Source organism: Gastrolobium bilobum, unplaced genomic scaffold (assembly GCF_033153095.1).
Source record: "Gastrolobium bilobum isolate Gb01-03AN ecotype WA unplaced genomic scaffold, APGP_CSIRO_Gbil_v1 utg21251, whole genome shotgun sequence".
In the NCBI taxonomy this organism is placed as follows: Eukaryota; Viridiplantae; Streptophyta; class Magnoliopsida; order Fabales; family Fabaceae; genus Gastrolobium; species Gastrolobium bilobum.
In genome coordinates this window covers 73,224-88,784 of record NW_026897699.1, presented here as the reverse complement: position 1 = coordinate 88,784, position 15,561 = coordinate 73,224, and the positions used below count along the sequence as shown (strand labels likewise).

Genomic DNA, 15,561 nt, shown 5'->3' with positions numbered 1-15,561 from the left:
CAAGGCTCCCAAAAATTGATCCCAGGTGCGCAATCTCCCATTATGATCCATCCAATGGTACCATTCTTCCGCTTTACCATCCATATGGAATGAAGTTAACGTAAATTTTTCAGCATCGGATAAGCTATGGAATCCATAGAATTGCTGGATCTTATGGATCCATGGCTCCGGATTACCTCCATTAAAACGAGGTATGGTTAGTTTGACCGATTTGGAGGCATTGTTACCAAATAAACACCCAAGTCCCTCTCCAAATGAGTGTTCTGCCTTTCCTTTGTTCTTCTGATTCTGATCTAATTTTGCTTCCATCAAAGTTAATTTTAAGTTCATTTCCTGTAACAGGTTACCCAAGGAATTGAACTGTTCTTCGTGGTGTGTCAATCGGGCCATACATTCATCAATGGCATTCTGATGTTTCACAGTGCTGCGAGTTCCCTCTGTCATGGCGATGATGAGAAGAAGTTTCCTCTCAATGAAAGCACCAAAATGATAGAGCTTAAAGACTGAAACATACTTGAGGACTGTATATTAACGATTCAACGACAATTCGAGTTTGTCGGCGACTCCAAGAAATTGCAGAGAAGGAAGAAAGAGGATTCAGTTATAAAACTCAGACACCTCACATAACAATGTGACTCTCAATTAAAAGGAATAACAGCTTCTACTCCTATTGGGCTTTCTACGCGTAGGCCCATTATTTACAAAGCAGCCTAATTTGTTTTACTTCAGCAGGAATACTATGGGACTCTGATCAAGTGTGCCTACATTATCCCAAGTGGTAGTCTCTGGTCCAAGTTCGAACGCATTCTGACCCGTGTCTCTCTTCTAGGAGCTTCTTTCCCTCTCTGTTGACGATTCCACCGTCACAGCTTCTTCTCCTTCATTTCCACCGCTTCCTTCGTCTCTTCCTTGTTCTGGGTGCGTATCAGAACTCTTACCAGGGAAAGCATATTATTTGGGAATGAAATTGAGAGATGAAGAAGAATGAGAGAGAGAAAGTGTGTGTTATGAAAACGCAAGGTATTTTGGTCCGAAGAATCGTGTGAAATTTTCCGTTGTCTCGGGAATCCAAAAATACCACCTCCCTCATGGGATATTTTTGGATGACATTTTTCTTTACAAATTGTTCACAAATCAGAATCCTAGGAAAATCAGATTGTCGGGAAAATTTCACAAACCTTATACCAATGTAGGTAAATATGATTCCCAATATTAGTTTCACGGGAATCTAAAAAAAAATCCCTCTACCAAACACTCCACAAGGGTATTTTTTACACTCAAGAAGCTGAAAGCTAGTCAATTAAAGTCATTTTTTTTTTTAATTTCTACTCTGATTAATTGGATAGATTAATTAAGCGAGTTATGAAAATATATAAAATAGTGATAGGAGAGCCGTCCTTTTAAGTTTATAGATTTTGAAAAATAATCATCTTACCTAAATCAAGTTGATAGGTGACGGGCTTGAATGATGGATAATGCACAGATTTCGCTTACCTATGTTAAGAAACTTCATAATATTTAATTATTTATTATTATAATGGAAGCGGTGAAGATCGAACTCATGACCACTTAGTTACAGATGCTCTAATACCATGATAAATAACTATTTCACCCAAAAGCTTAGGTGAAGGCCATAATAATGGTTTTATATTATCTCACTCTAACAGATTTGATAGAGCTCAAATAAGGATAGTCAGGTATTTGATTGGTGGAAATCTAAAAGAAACATGGTTCTTCATTTCAAATATTGTGCTTCAGAAGTTTCAAAATTACAATATTTTTTTCATTGTAGTTTTTTAAGGGAAAAAAATAAATAAACAATGAATTTCGTGATAAAGGAATTAGATGGAGATATTATGATGTAATCTTCTTCTCTGTTAGTTTTAAGTTTTTTATTTTGACTACTTATGCTAGGGTCCTTAGTGAGTTTGCATAATCTTATTTCACATTTAAAGGTTAAAACAGTTGTCAGTCAAGTCATGAATGAATTTATCGGTTTTGACTCTAGATTTAGTTTCAGATTTTAAGCTATAAAAACTCAAAAGCTATGAAGGCAGTTAACACTATTATAGTGTTATGTGATGGATTTAATTTTATAATACCGTACAGAAACTGATTTGATTATGAAGTTCAATTTTCTTTTTTAGGGATGCTGATTGGAATAAAGCATTTAATTTTTCTTCTGATTTGGGCTTCGTGACTTCTTGCATTCAGAAGATTAAAGGTATGAACATACAACAATTAAAAAGAAATGATGCCATTGGTTCATTTTAGTTCTTAAAAAGTATACAAAATAAATGACTGAATTTTTCTCTGTTTGGTTAGAAAATCTGAGTGTGATCATTTCAAAGATCTTGGTGGTGTAGAAATTTTTAGGTTACTACATGCTTAGTGGTCTGTAAGGATGAAAACACGGTTTAGTTTGATCTTGAGTAGAAATGTTGGTAACAAGCATGGACTTCAATCAAGAATAACTATATGGTTCCCAGAGGCTTTGATAGCATGTCAAGCAACCAACTCTCTCAAAAGTTTAAGCTGTTAGGTTAAGGCACGTTTTATATTATAATTCTTTAACACAGACCAGCTATTGTATTAGCTGTCTATTTGTGTTCTTTTTATTCATATCACTATTGTACTTTTTCATCTTCCTTTGTTCTGAAAATATGTGCTCTACATCTCTGTTTCACTTCCAATCCCACTGTTCTTATGCTTTGCAATCTGGTGATTCTGATGTAAAAGCAGGAGATATTACTCCCCGCTTGTGTACAGCAGCAGAAATACAGTTTTACTTAAATAGTTTATTTGAGAGACCTACAAGTGCCAACTATTTAAAGCCTAACAAGAACTGCAATTTATCCTCATGGGTCTCTGGTTGTGAGCCAGGATGGGCCTGTAGTGTTCCCTCAAGCCAGCAGGTTGACCTTAGAAATTCACAGGAGATACCTGCCAGAACTACAAACTGTCAAGCATGTTGTGAGGGTTTCTTCTGTCCTCATGGCATCACATGCATGATACGTAAGTATAACGGGAATCTTTAAAATCCTTTGTTCATTATATACCTATTTTTAATTCAACATATTAGCATCCTCCTGCTTTATAAGATAGTTTATTAATGCTACAAAGCCTGAAAAAAATTGATTGAACTGAAACCGTAATTTACCAAGATTCAAGGGTGGTTTTTGGATAAGTGAAAGTGGCGGGGACACTCATCTATCCAAGATTTAATATAACACTGCCAATTTATTCTGGCAAAAATTCAAACAAAAAGATGCTGGCTTTCTCATATTTTCCATTGGAAAAGTCCAATGAAGAAATTCTTAAATTTTTTTCAAGTGTTCAAAATATGCTGGGTAATTCATATGGTTTTAGAACAATGTCTGATATTATGCTAATCAATAAAATAAAAATTTCAATAATTTGATGTTTCTGCATTGAATTTGACATGTGTAGCAAGATTGAAGCATAATGATATTGTATATAATAGCAATATTGACTGTCAGTATCTATGGTAAATAATATCTCTGAATCTTTCATCTTTTTGTGGTAATTGAAATATCATTTCGGAAGCTTGCCCTCTAGGTTCCTATTGCCCTCTTGCTACACTCAATAATGCAACTGGTGTATGTGAACCGTGAGTTCTAATTCTTGCTCTGTTGTCTGTTTATTTGTTGAGTTATTACTTCCATACTTTGTGGACAATATTAATCTATGGATATGTTTCTGCAGATATTTTTATCAATTGCCTCCAATGCAGCCAAACCATACTTGTGGAGGAGCAAATATCTGGGCTGATGTTAGTAGCAGTAGTGAGATATTTTGTTCAGCAGGATCGTATTGCTCTACAACTACCAAAAGAATTCCTTGCAGTAGTGGGTATTATTTTGTTCCAACCCGTGGTTACTACTCATAAACTGCAAAAGTTGGATCCTGGATGAAGTAGTCCAAAGTATTTAAGATATTGGATGAAATGACCTTGCCTAGTTGCACTTGAAAACCTCAGACTTTAAACTAGCCAGCAAAAAGATGATAACTTCACTTTATTTACAAATAGAGTATTTATACTATTATGTTCTTGTGATGGTTATAAAAACAGTTTTGCTGCCCCTAGTTCATTATTCTGATTATTTTGAAACTTCTCCCTTGAAATTTCAGGCATTACTGTAGGATGGGTTCTACGTCTGAGGAAAGTAAGATATCATGGATTGTGAATTATTGCGACAACACATCTGTGTTTCAGTCTAAGATTCTTACATGAGCTTCTTACCGAATGTTTCCAGAATACATATGACCATTTACTGATTATCTTGTAGGATGCTTCAAGTTGAGCTCATGTAATTCAAACACTGTGACCCAAAATATGCACGCATATGGAATTATGCTCATGGTAAGTTATTATTTGTAGTAAATATGGATAATATTTGTAATTATTTGTTACCTTTATTAGCCAGATTACGTTTAGGATTTAGACAGAGTATGTTTAGGATTTGGGTTTATTCCTTTAGGTGCATTAGTTTCTCTATAAATATTGTAACCCTATGAATGTTTTCTCAAGTGTGAATAATATTTCAGTTTTCACCTTTCAAGTTTATTTCTTATTCTTATGGATTATGGAATAGGAATAATAAGGGTATAGTTGTGCTTTATTGGGATTTATTGTTCTTTGGGTGTTCTTTTGTTTTTATTGATAAGGTGGGGGTTATTTGGGGCTTTTAGTAATATAGAATTTCTTAGTAATCAATCTGGATCTGCTTATTTAAGGATTGATGTGTACTGAATTTTAGAGACTTTTACACTTGAAAATTGAGAATTGAAATTTTTCTTGAATTTCTATTTCTCCATTTGTGATCTACTTCCCCTTTTGCTCTTTCTCTACCTTTCACTCTCCCCCCCCCCCCCCAGATTGTATTTTCGTTCTATTTATCCCTTATCCATTGTACATTAATGTTGTAAATATTAGTTATTTACTTTATTATTATTATTTGTTGTATTGGGCCAAGCCCATTAGGTCAAGTATTAGGTCAAGAATTAGGTCTTTTATTCTTTATAAATAGAGACCTCTTTGTACAGATTATTTACACAATTCAATAATAATCAGAATACCCTTTTACAAGTTGGTATCAGAGCTCTCGATCCTGAGGGCTCTGCTTCCGCGCCTATCGTCTTTAGAACGAAACCTTTTATTCTTTTTTCGTCTCTCGCTGCCATCAGCCGCCACCGGAAATTTTTTTCCGGGGAACTCTTGGACCGAGAAGACCACTGTTCCCCTTGTCTTGTTCCAATTTATCATTCTACTTACTATTTCACAATAGCAACTACGTAAAACACCTTCAGCCACCGTGCAACAGAACTCTTCATCGCGTTTTGGACCTTTTCCGGCGACCTTTCAACTCCAACCAGCCCCAGATAGGTTCACGCTCCTCGGACGACCTCGCCGCAGAAAGCTCAGCCCGGAAATCCGCCCACACGCGCCACAATCTTCACCGCGAGTGACACCCACGCGCCGACAGCTTCACCGGCGCGTGGCTTCGAATCTCCGCCGCGGACCACTGCCGTTCTGCTCGTCTCTTCCTGTTCTTTCGGATCTGTCCTTGTTTGTTTAATCGGACACCATTTAGTTGTTCGATCTGAAACGGAGAGATTTTTTACGGTTCCGATCATCTTGATTCTATTCGTAGTGATATGTCAGACGTTGAAGACACATCAACCAATCAGCCTTCAACTGGTCAACCGCCTATTACAAGCCCGATGGCTATTCTTTCTCCATCTGATCTTCCTGCTCTTCATCAAAATTATCGTCTGAATGGAAAGAATTATTTACAATGGTCCCAGGTTGTTTGTACCATTCTCAAAGTACGCCGTAAAGTTGCTCATATTGAAGGACCTGTTCCTGCCAAAACAGCTCCAACATTTGCTGATTGGGATGATGAAGACTCACTTATTATGACGTGGCTATAGAACTCTATGACTCCTGAGGTTAGTCAACATTGCATGTTTTTACCTACTGCTCTTGAGATCTGAAAAGTTCTTAAGCAGACCTATTCAATGAAGCAAGATGCTGCCACTTGTTTTGATCTGAGGAATCAGATTTTTTCTACCAAGTAAGGCTCTCTCTCTATAACAGAATATTATGGTATTATGAATAAGTTATGGACTGAGCTTGATCAGTACGAGAATTTGAAGATGGAATGTAGCACGAATGCAACCACTCTGACCATCGCCATTGAAACGCCATAGGATCTATGATTTTCTTTGTGGTCTCAACTCATAATATGACCCTATTGGAGTTCAAATTCTTGGTAAGGAAAAATTACCGTCTCTTTCTGAAGTTTTCCACATTGTCAGGGGTGAAGAAAGTCGCAGGGCTATCATGATGGATACCAAAGTGTCCGAAGGGTCCATTATGCTCTCATCTAAAGTTACTACTCCAACTCCTTCTGATTCTGATCCCACTAATGGGTCTGCTATGATTTCAACAAAAAAGGATGGTTCTTCTCAAAGGAGTTCTTTTACAAAATTTTCTAGTGGCATCTTCTAGACCTAGGAAAGATGATCGCTGGTGTTTTTATTGTAAAAGAACAGGTCATATCAAGGATCTATGCTTTCGCCTCCATGGAAAGCAAACGGTCTTAGAAAAGATGGCAAGGATGCGTGGTCAAGCGCATTTTACTTCCTCTGAAATAGCTCCTGCACCTAATGAGACCCAACCTGCATTCCGTCAAGATGAGTTGGAACAGCTCCGAACCATCCTTGATTCTCTGAGTAAGCCATCTGATACTAGTGCTTTGGCTATGACTAGTATGAGCTCCAAACTTATTCTTTTCTTTCTTCATGTACTGATTTTAAACATTCTTGGGTTGTTGATTCTGGTGCTACTGATCATATGGCTTGTTGTGCTGACTCCTTTACTTCTTATCATCCTACCATTGGAACTCATACAATAGCCGTAGCTGATAGCTCACATACATCAGTTGCGGGTTCTGGTAACATAAACTTACAGCAGTCCTTACATCTTAAAGATGCCCTTCATGTTCCTAAACTCTCCACGAATCTTCTTTCTATTCATAAAATTACAAAAGACTTGAATTGTACTGTAACTTTCTTCCCTACTCACTGTGTTTTTCAGGATCTCGCCACGGGGAAGACGATTGGGAATGCTAAAGAGCAAGTTGGGCTATACTATCTGGTGTCACAATCTCCCGCCAATAAAGTAACGGATCACATCTTGCTGTCTCATGGTCAATCAACTGCTGATTCTTTGATTTGGCTTCATCATAAGCGCTTGGGACATCCTCCATTTAGTTTACTCAAGTCTTTATTTCCGTCATTGTTTTTATCTAAGTCTGTTGAGTCTTTTCATTATGATGTTTGTGAGTTTGCTAAGCATCATCGTGTGTCTTTCCTTCTAGTATTACTAAAAGTGTTGAACCTTTTGATCTTATTCATTCTGATGTTTGGGGTCCTTCTAAGGTCCCTCATCCTTCTGGAAATAAATGGTTTGTTTCTTTTATTGATGATTGCACTCGTGTAACTTGGGTTTACTTAATGCGAGAAAAGTTTGAGGTACCACAACTATTTTTTCAATTTTATAAAATGGTTAAGACCCAATTTGGTAAAAAATCAAGCGACTAAGGACTGATAATGGTACTGAATATGTTAATCACTGTTTTTCCCAATTTATACGAAATAACGGTATGATTCATGAACTTACTTGTGTTGACACCCCTCAACAAAATGGGGTTGCTGAAAGAAAGAATCGTCACCTTGTTGAAGTGGCTTGTGCATTACTGTTTCAGACACATGTACCCAAATACTATTGGGGAGATGCCATTCTTACTGCAGCATTCTTGATCAACCGTTTACCCACTCGGGTACTTGACCATGTAAGTCCTATTCACTCGATAACTTCTTTTTTCCCTTCTATTCCAACTATGAGTCTTCCTCCACGAGTGTTTGGGTGTGTTGTTTTTGTTCATGTTCATAAACATCATCGCAGTAAGTTGGATCCTAGGGCTTTTAAATGTGTCTTCCTTGGTTATGCTCCTGATAAGAAGGGCTACAAGTGCTATCACCCTGGTAGTCGAAATTTTTTTGTTTCTATGGATGTTACATTTCAGGAATCTGAGTCCTTTTTCCAAGGTCCTCATCTTCAGGGGGAGAATAATTCACCAGAAAACTCATCACCTTCCATATTTGAGTTTGAATCTTTAGTGTCTACTCCTTCACCTGTGTCAGTGTCTCCTCCTCTTGTTCCTATTCCTTCTGTGTCTATGTCTGATCCTCCTGTGACTGATACATCAAGTACACCAGAGATACGGAAGATTGTGACACCTGAGTTGGTATATCAAAGAAGGAAACAACCCACATTGCCTCACCAGCAACCTCAATCGTCTGAACCACTGGTAAGTCCTGAATCTCATATTTCTGATCATGATGTTAATACTTCTGATGACTTACCCATTACTACTGATTCTGATGATTTACCCATTGCTCTAAGAAAAGAAAAAAGATCTTGTTCCAAGAAATCTTGTTCCTCCTGTTCCTCTTGTACTCAATACCCTATTTCCCATTTTGTTTCCTCTACTAATCTTTCTGTGCAGCACAAAAGCTTTGTTTCAGCACTAGATTCTATTTCAATCCCAAAATCAGTACATGAAGCTTTGAAAGATGGGAATTGGACTCAAGCCATGCAAGAGGAGATGAATGCGTTGGAGAAAAATAAAACATGGGAGGTTTTTGATAGACCTAAGGGAAAGAAAGCAGTAGGGTGCAGATGGGTTTATGCCCTGAAATATAATTCTGATGACACTCTTGAGAGATACAAAGCTCGATTAGTCGCCAAAGGTTACACTCAAACCTATGGCATTGATTATGAAGAAACCTTTGCTCCAATTGCAAAGATGAATATGGTGAGAATCTTGTTATCCCTTGCTGCCCATTACAATTGGGATATAAATCAATTTGATGTGAAAAATGCTTTCCTCAATGGTGAGTTAGAAGAAGAAGTCTACATGGAAATCCCGCCTGGTTTTGATTCTGTGAAGGGAGAAAATAAAGTTTGTAGATTAAAAAAGACCTTGTATGAATTGAAGCAGTCACCTCGTGCCTGGTTTGGAAGGTTTACTAAGGTTATGATGACCTTAGGATACAGACAGAGTCAAGGAGATCACACTCTTTTCTTCAAGCACTCCCAAAATGGGAAGCTTACTGTGCTCCTTGTATATGTTGATGATATTATTATCACAGTTGATGATTTTGTGGAGAGACAGATTCTGCAAACACGGCTTGCCTCTGAGTTTCAAGTCAAAGACCTTGGGAAACTGAGATATTTCCTAGGGATACAAGTAGCTCATTAAGCAAAAGAATTTTTATCAGCTAGAGGAAATATGTTCTTGATCTTCTCAAAGAAGCAGGAAAGCTTGGATGTAAACCCTCTAATACTCCTATTGAGCAGAATCACAAGATAGGCTATGAAGAGGAGAGTCCTCCAGTTGATAAAGGACAATATCAACGGCTAGTTGGGAAATTGATATATCTGGCTCATACTAGACCAGACCTAGCTTATGCTGTTAGTGTTATCAGTCAGTTTATGCACGATCCAAAGGAGAAACACATGCAGGCAGTAGAGAAAATTCTTCAGTATCTTAAAGCTACTCCTGGTAAAGGATTGTTATTCCGACGTGATGGCAATCTCTCTTTAGAAGTCTACACTGATGCTGATTATGTTGGATCCGTGACTGACCGTTGTTCTTCCACTGGTTATTGCATGTTTCTTTGCGGTAACTTGGTGACATGGAAAAGTAAAAAACAAGATGTGGTTGTCAGATCAAGTGCAGAAGCTGAATTTCGAGCTATGGCTCAAGGCATTTGTGAATTTCTGTGGCTGAAAATTGTACTTGATGATCTCAAAATAAAATGTGAGGGACCTATGAAGCTGCTATGTGATAATAAGTCCGCTATTTGTATAGCTCATAATCCAGTTCAACATGATCGGACTAAACATATTGAGGTCGACCACCATTTCATCAAAGAGAAACTTGATAGCGGGTTGATTACCACTCCATACATTCCCACTGGGCGTCAATTAGCTAATCTATTGACAAAGGGACTTCCTTCAGACAGATTTCAAGAACTTACTAGCAAGCTGAGAATGATAAATATCTATTCCTCAGCTTGAGGGGGAGTGTTGTAAATATTAGTGTAGAATATTCTAGATTATCATTTATTACTTCCTTGCTATTTGTTCCCTTATTTATTAATGTCTCTTGTTATTGTAAATAAGCCTCTTAGTTTACTGTTGCTATTTATTAGCATTGCTCTTTGTACTCAATATAAATAGAACCTATTGGGTCTCTCAATGTAATCAATCAATAGTGTTATACAGAAAAACACTTTTTCTTTTCATCATGGTATCAAGAGCTGGTTCAAATCCAGTCTCTTCCCTGTTCTGACTTCCCTTCCATTCTTTTTTTCGTTTTTTGCCTCTGTCAAGGCCAGAACCCTCACCTAGACACCTCCAACCACAAAACCAAGGCCACCATTAGGTCCAGAACAAAATTCCGAGCCAGCCAACACAAGACCCGTCGCCGGAGACCCAGCCACGCGCCGCCATGCGCCACCAACATCCTTCAGCTTCGCCGGCGCGTGTGGTCCACGCGCCGCCCTCCCATCATTTTTTTCCGGCGGGTCATACCCCGTTCTAATCGTCTGGCTTCCCTCTTCCTGTTTTGAGGGTCAAAATCATATTTGGAGGAATTTTGTTTTATGGGTATTGTTGTTAGGAAGCCATGGACACTGAAACTGTTGAAAATTCATCTGGTGTTTCGACCGGAACCTCACCCCTTCCCATTTCTTCGTCTTCTGGAGACAACCCAGCAATGCAGATCACCAATCACCGTTTAAACGGTAGAAACTATGTGCAATGGTGTCAATCTGTTAAGTTGTTTATCCAGGCCAAAGGGAAGATGGGGTATCTGGATGGAAAAAAGGTTCAACCAGCAGAACATGAACCTGGCTATGATGCTTGGGTGACTGAAAATGCTTTGGTCATGACATGGCTGACTAATTCTATGGAACCGGATATCAGTCAAACTTATTTATTCCTTGATACGGCTCAAGAAATTTGGGAAGCTGTTAAAGAATACTACTCTGACCTGGGCAATGCCTCTCAGGCTTTTGAACTCAACACCAAGGTGAAAGATTTACGCCAAGGAGGGATGACTGTTACTGAATACTTCCTTGCTCTAAAAACATTGTGGCAAGAGTTGGATCTTTATGATAAAGCAGACCTTCAAGGTTTAGACGCTAATGCAATATTCAAAAATTATATAGAGAAAAGGCGTCTCTATGATTTTCTTGCTGGCCTTAATTCTGATCTGGATGATGTTCGTGGAAGAATTTTGGGGCAAAACCCATTACCTTCCATTGCCACTGCCTTTTATGAGGTACGAAGGGAGGAGCTTCGCCGAAAGGTAATGTTGGGTGATAAGGACTCTAAGTCCTCTGATGGGTCAGCCCTTATAACAAAGAAAACTGCTCGTCCTTCTGGGGACTCAAAACGTTCTGACCGTTGGTGTTCTCATTGCAATAAGGGTGGTCACACCCGTGAAAAATGTTGGGAAATTCATGGCAAACCACCAAACTGGAAACCAAAAGGACAGAACAAGAATCGTGCTAATCAAGTATCTTCTGAAGATAAGGGGGAGGGCTCTCATGTCCCTTCAAACCCCGATGGTGTTCTTCTCTCTAAGGCCCAGTATGAGCAATTTCAGAAATTGATGTCTCAACCTGCTGAGGCAACTAGTCATGTTGCTCAAAAAGGTATGGCATTCCATGTTGAACGTAGTAATCGTTGGATCCTTGATTCAGGAGCCTCTGGTCACACGACAGGTAATGCAACCTTATTTTCCTCCTATACCCCTTACTATCACCCGTCACGAATAAGAACAGCTGATGGAAATTTCTCCACTATTGCGGGCAAGGGATCCATTAAACTTTCTGAACATATTATTTTGAACTCAGTCCTTCATGTTTCCTCCCTTACTTGTAACCTCATCTCTATTAGCAAATTTACTGCTGAGTTGCATTGTGTTGCTAAGTTTTCTGCAAATGATTGTATCTTTCAGGAGCAGGACTCGGGGATGATGATTGGCAGTGCTAGAGAGGAAGAAGGGCTATACTATTTGGAGGAGGATCTTTGTGAAAGGAGGATTTTTTCAAACCACTCTCTATGTTTATCAGATGATTGTAATGATGTTTTGTTATGGCATCGTAGGTTAGGGCACCCAAATTTTGTTTATCTTCAGAAGTTATTCCCTAACTTATTTATCAATAAAAAGCCAAGTTCCTTTCTTTGTGATATTTGTCAGCTTGCAAAACATTCTCGTGTCACTTATTCTCCTAAGAAATATCATGAATCTTCTCCCTTTACATTGATTCATAGTGATATTTGGGGACCTGCTCGTGAAAAAAATGTCTCGGGTGCTCGTTGGTTTATTACTTTCATTGATGATCATTCTAGGGTATGTTGGGTATATCTCTTAAAAGATAAGTCTGATGCGGCATCCACTTTTAAAAAATTTTCATGCTACGATTCAAACTCAATTCCAGACTCCTATCAAAATCCTGCGAACAGACAATGGCACTGAATATTTTAATTATGTTCTTGGAGATTACCTAAACCAGCATGGAATTATTCATCAAAGTTCTTGTCCTAACACCCCTCAACAAAATGGGGTGGCTGAAATGAAAAATAGACATCTAATTGAAGTTGCTCGAGCTCTCTTATTCACGATGCATGTCCCTAAATATCTGTGGGGGGAAGCCATCTTGACAGCTTCTTATCTCATTAATCGAATGCCTTCTCGGGTACTAAATTTTCATTCTCCTTTATCTTGTCTTACTAAATCTTTTTCTTCTTTCTGTGCTCTTTCTCTTCCTCCAAAAATATTTGGCTGTGTGGTCTTTGTACATATTCCTCCACATCAAAGGTCCAAACTTGACCCTAAATCTATTAGCTGTGTCTTCATAGGATATTCCCCTAATCAAAAAGGCTATAAGTGTTACTCACCTTCTCTCCGTAAGGTCATTGTTTCCATGGATATTACCTTTTATGAGACACGATCCTTTTTTCCCCCGACTTCTCTTCAGGGGGAGTCTACTGGTATGGATGAAGATAAGCCTGGGAAACCAAATGAAGTTGCTGTCTTACCTTGGCCTTTGGAAACAGGGGGAGTTATTGGGAAGGAAACAGGGGGAGCAACTATACCTGAGTCTAATGATCCTCCCAGTCCTTGTGATCCTCCTGGTAAATGGGGAAAATTCTACAGCAGGCGCAAAACACATCAAGAGACTCTAGACTGCCAGGATCCTAACTCGAGTCCTTGCTCTAGCAACCCACTTGAATGCACTAGCACAGCCAACATTGATATGCCCATCGCCCTTCGGAAAGGTACTAGATCTTGCACTGCTCATCCTATTTCCCATTATATCTCATATGAGAAGTTATCTCCAGGTTTTCGTGCTTTCAACACTATGTTAGATAGTACCAGGATACCCAAAAATATCCAAGAAGCACTTGATGACCCAAAATGGAGGAACGCCGTATTAGAAGAAATGGATGCACTTATAAAAAATGGAACATGGGAGTTTGTGACATTACCTAAAGGAAAGAAAACTGTTGGTTGCAAGTGGGTGTTCACAATAAAATTTAATGCAGATAACAGCATCAACAGGTATAAGGCCAGATTAGTTGCTAAGGGATTTACTCAGACTCATGGGATTGATTATCAGGAGACATTTGCTTCTGTTGCCAAGCTTAACACTATCCGCGTTCTGCTATCTCTTGCCGCCAACCTTGATTGGCCATTGCAACAGTTAGATGTCAAGAATGCCTTCTTGAATGGTGATCTACATGAGGAAGTTTACATGGATCCACCTCCTGGTTTTGAAAAAGGGGATGGTTCTGTGTGCAAGTTGCAGAAGTCTCTTTATGGACTTAAACAATCTCCCAGAGAATGGTTTGGGAAATTTACTCAAGCTGTTAAGGGAAGAGGGTTCACCCAAGCTCAGACTGATCACACTTTATTCTTTAAACACTCTGACAAAGGTAGAATTGCTATCCTCATTGTTTATGTTGATGACATAATTGTCACTGGTAATGATACCGAGGAGATAGCCTCTTTAAAAAAATGTTTAGCTGATCAGTTTGAACTAAAAGATCTTGGATCTCTCAAATACTTCCTTGGCATGGAAGTTGCTCGAAGTAAGGAAGGAATTTCCTTAACTCAGAAAAAATACATTCTAGACCTGTTGCAAGAAACAGGTATGCTTGGGTGCAAGCCAGCAGAGACTCCAATTGAAGCTAATATCAAGATGGGAGTTGAGGACGGGGAGGATGTTGATAAGGAGCAGTACCAGAGACTAGTGGGGAAATTAATCTATTTGTCTCACACTCGTCCTGATATTGCTTTTGCTGTGAGCATGGTTAGCCAATTCATGCATTCTCCTAAGGAAAAACACCTTAGTGCTGTTTATAGAATTCTCAAGTACCTCAAAAACACCCCTGGTCGAGGAATTCTCTTTAAAAAGGGGAACAAAAGGATGGTTGAAGTTTATACAGATGCAGACTGGGCTGGCTCTGCAATGGACCGAAGATCTACTTCAGGATATTGTACTTATGTCTGGGGAAACCTTGTGACCTGGAGATGTAAGAAACAAACTGTTGTTGCAAGAAGCAGTGCAGAAGCGGAATTTCGGGCTTTAGCCCATGGTATTTGTGAAGGAATTTGGTTAAGAAGGCTTCTGGAAGAGTTGAAGATCTCTTATTCCCTACCTATCAGACTATATTGTGATAATAAAGCTGCTATCAGCATTGCTCAAAATCCTGTCCATCATGACAGAACAAAACATGTGGAAGTCGATCGTCACTTTATCAAAGAAAAATTAGAAGACGGTAGTGTATGCTTGTCATATATACCTACCAAGGAACAAACGGCAGATATTCTCACCAAAGGTTTACTTAAGCCGACCTTTGAGGATTTGATCAGCAAGTTGGGAATGATCAATATATATCTCCCAACTTGAGGGGGAGTGTAGAATATTCTAGATTATCATTTATTACTTCCTTGCTATTTGTTCCCTTATTTATTAATGTCTCTTGTTATTGTAAATAAGCCTCTTAGTTTACTGTTGCTATTTATTAGCATTGTTCTTTGTACTCAATATAAATAGGACCTATTGGGTCTCTCAATGTAATCAATCAATAGTGTTATACAGAAAAACACCTTTTCTTTTCATCAATTAGTTATTTACTTTATTATTATTATTTGTTGTATTGGGCCAAGCCCATTAGGACAAGTATTAGTTCAAGAATTAGGTCTTTTATTCTTTATAAATAGAGACCTCTTTGTACAGATTATTTACACAATTCAATAATAATCAGAATACCCTTTTACAAGTATTAAATAGTTGAACTTTCATTTAGTCTTTTGCTTTGTATTTGTAATTGGTTATTGAGGATCCCGTACCAACAATTTGTGACTGAAGTAGCCATATGGATACATG

At 38.4% G+C, this 15,561-nt stretch overlaps 1 protein-coding gene across 1 annotated transcript in view; it reads left to right on the top strand.

The window, feature by feature from the left end:
* Window positions 1–15,561, top strand: part of LOC133309382 (ABC transporter G family member 24-like) — a 48,027-nt gene that overhangs the window by 11,786 nt on the left and 20,680 nt on the right. Inside the window, exons 2-7 of the mRNA XM_061510144.1 lie at window positions 2,148–2,224; window positions 2,743–3,015; window positions 3,568–3,631; window positions 3,727–3,873; window positions 4,153–4,187; window positions 4,311–4,384. Of these exons, the coding sequence (XP_061366128.1) occupies window positions 2,148–2,224; window positions 2,743–3,015; window positions 3,568–3,631; window positions 3,727–3,873; window positions 4,153–4,187; window positions 4,311–4,384 (670 nt within the window). The remainder of the gene's footprint in view (window positions 1–2,147; window positions 2,225–2,742; window positions 3,016–3,567; window positions 3,632–3,726; window positions 3,874–4,152; window positions 4,188–4,310; window positions 4,385–15,561) is intronic.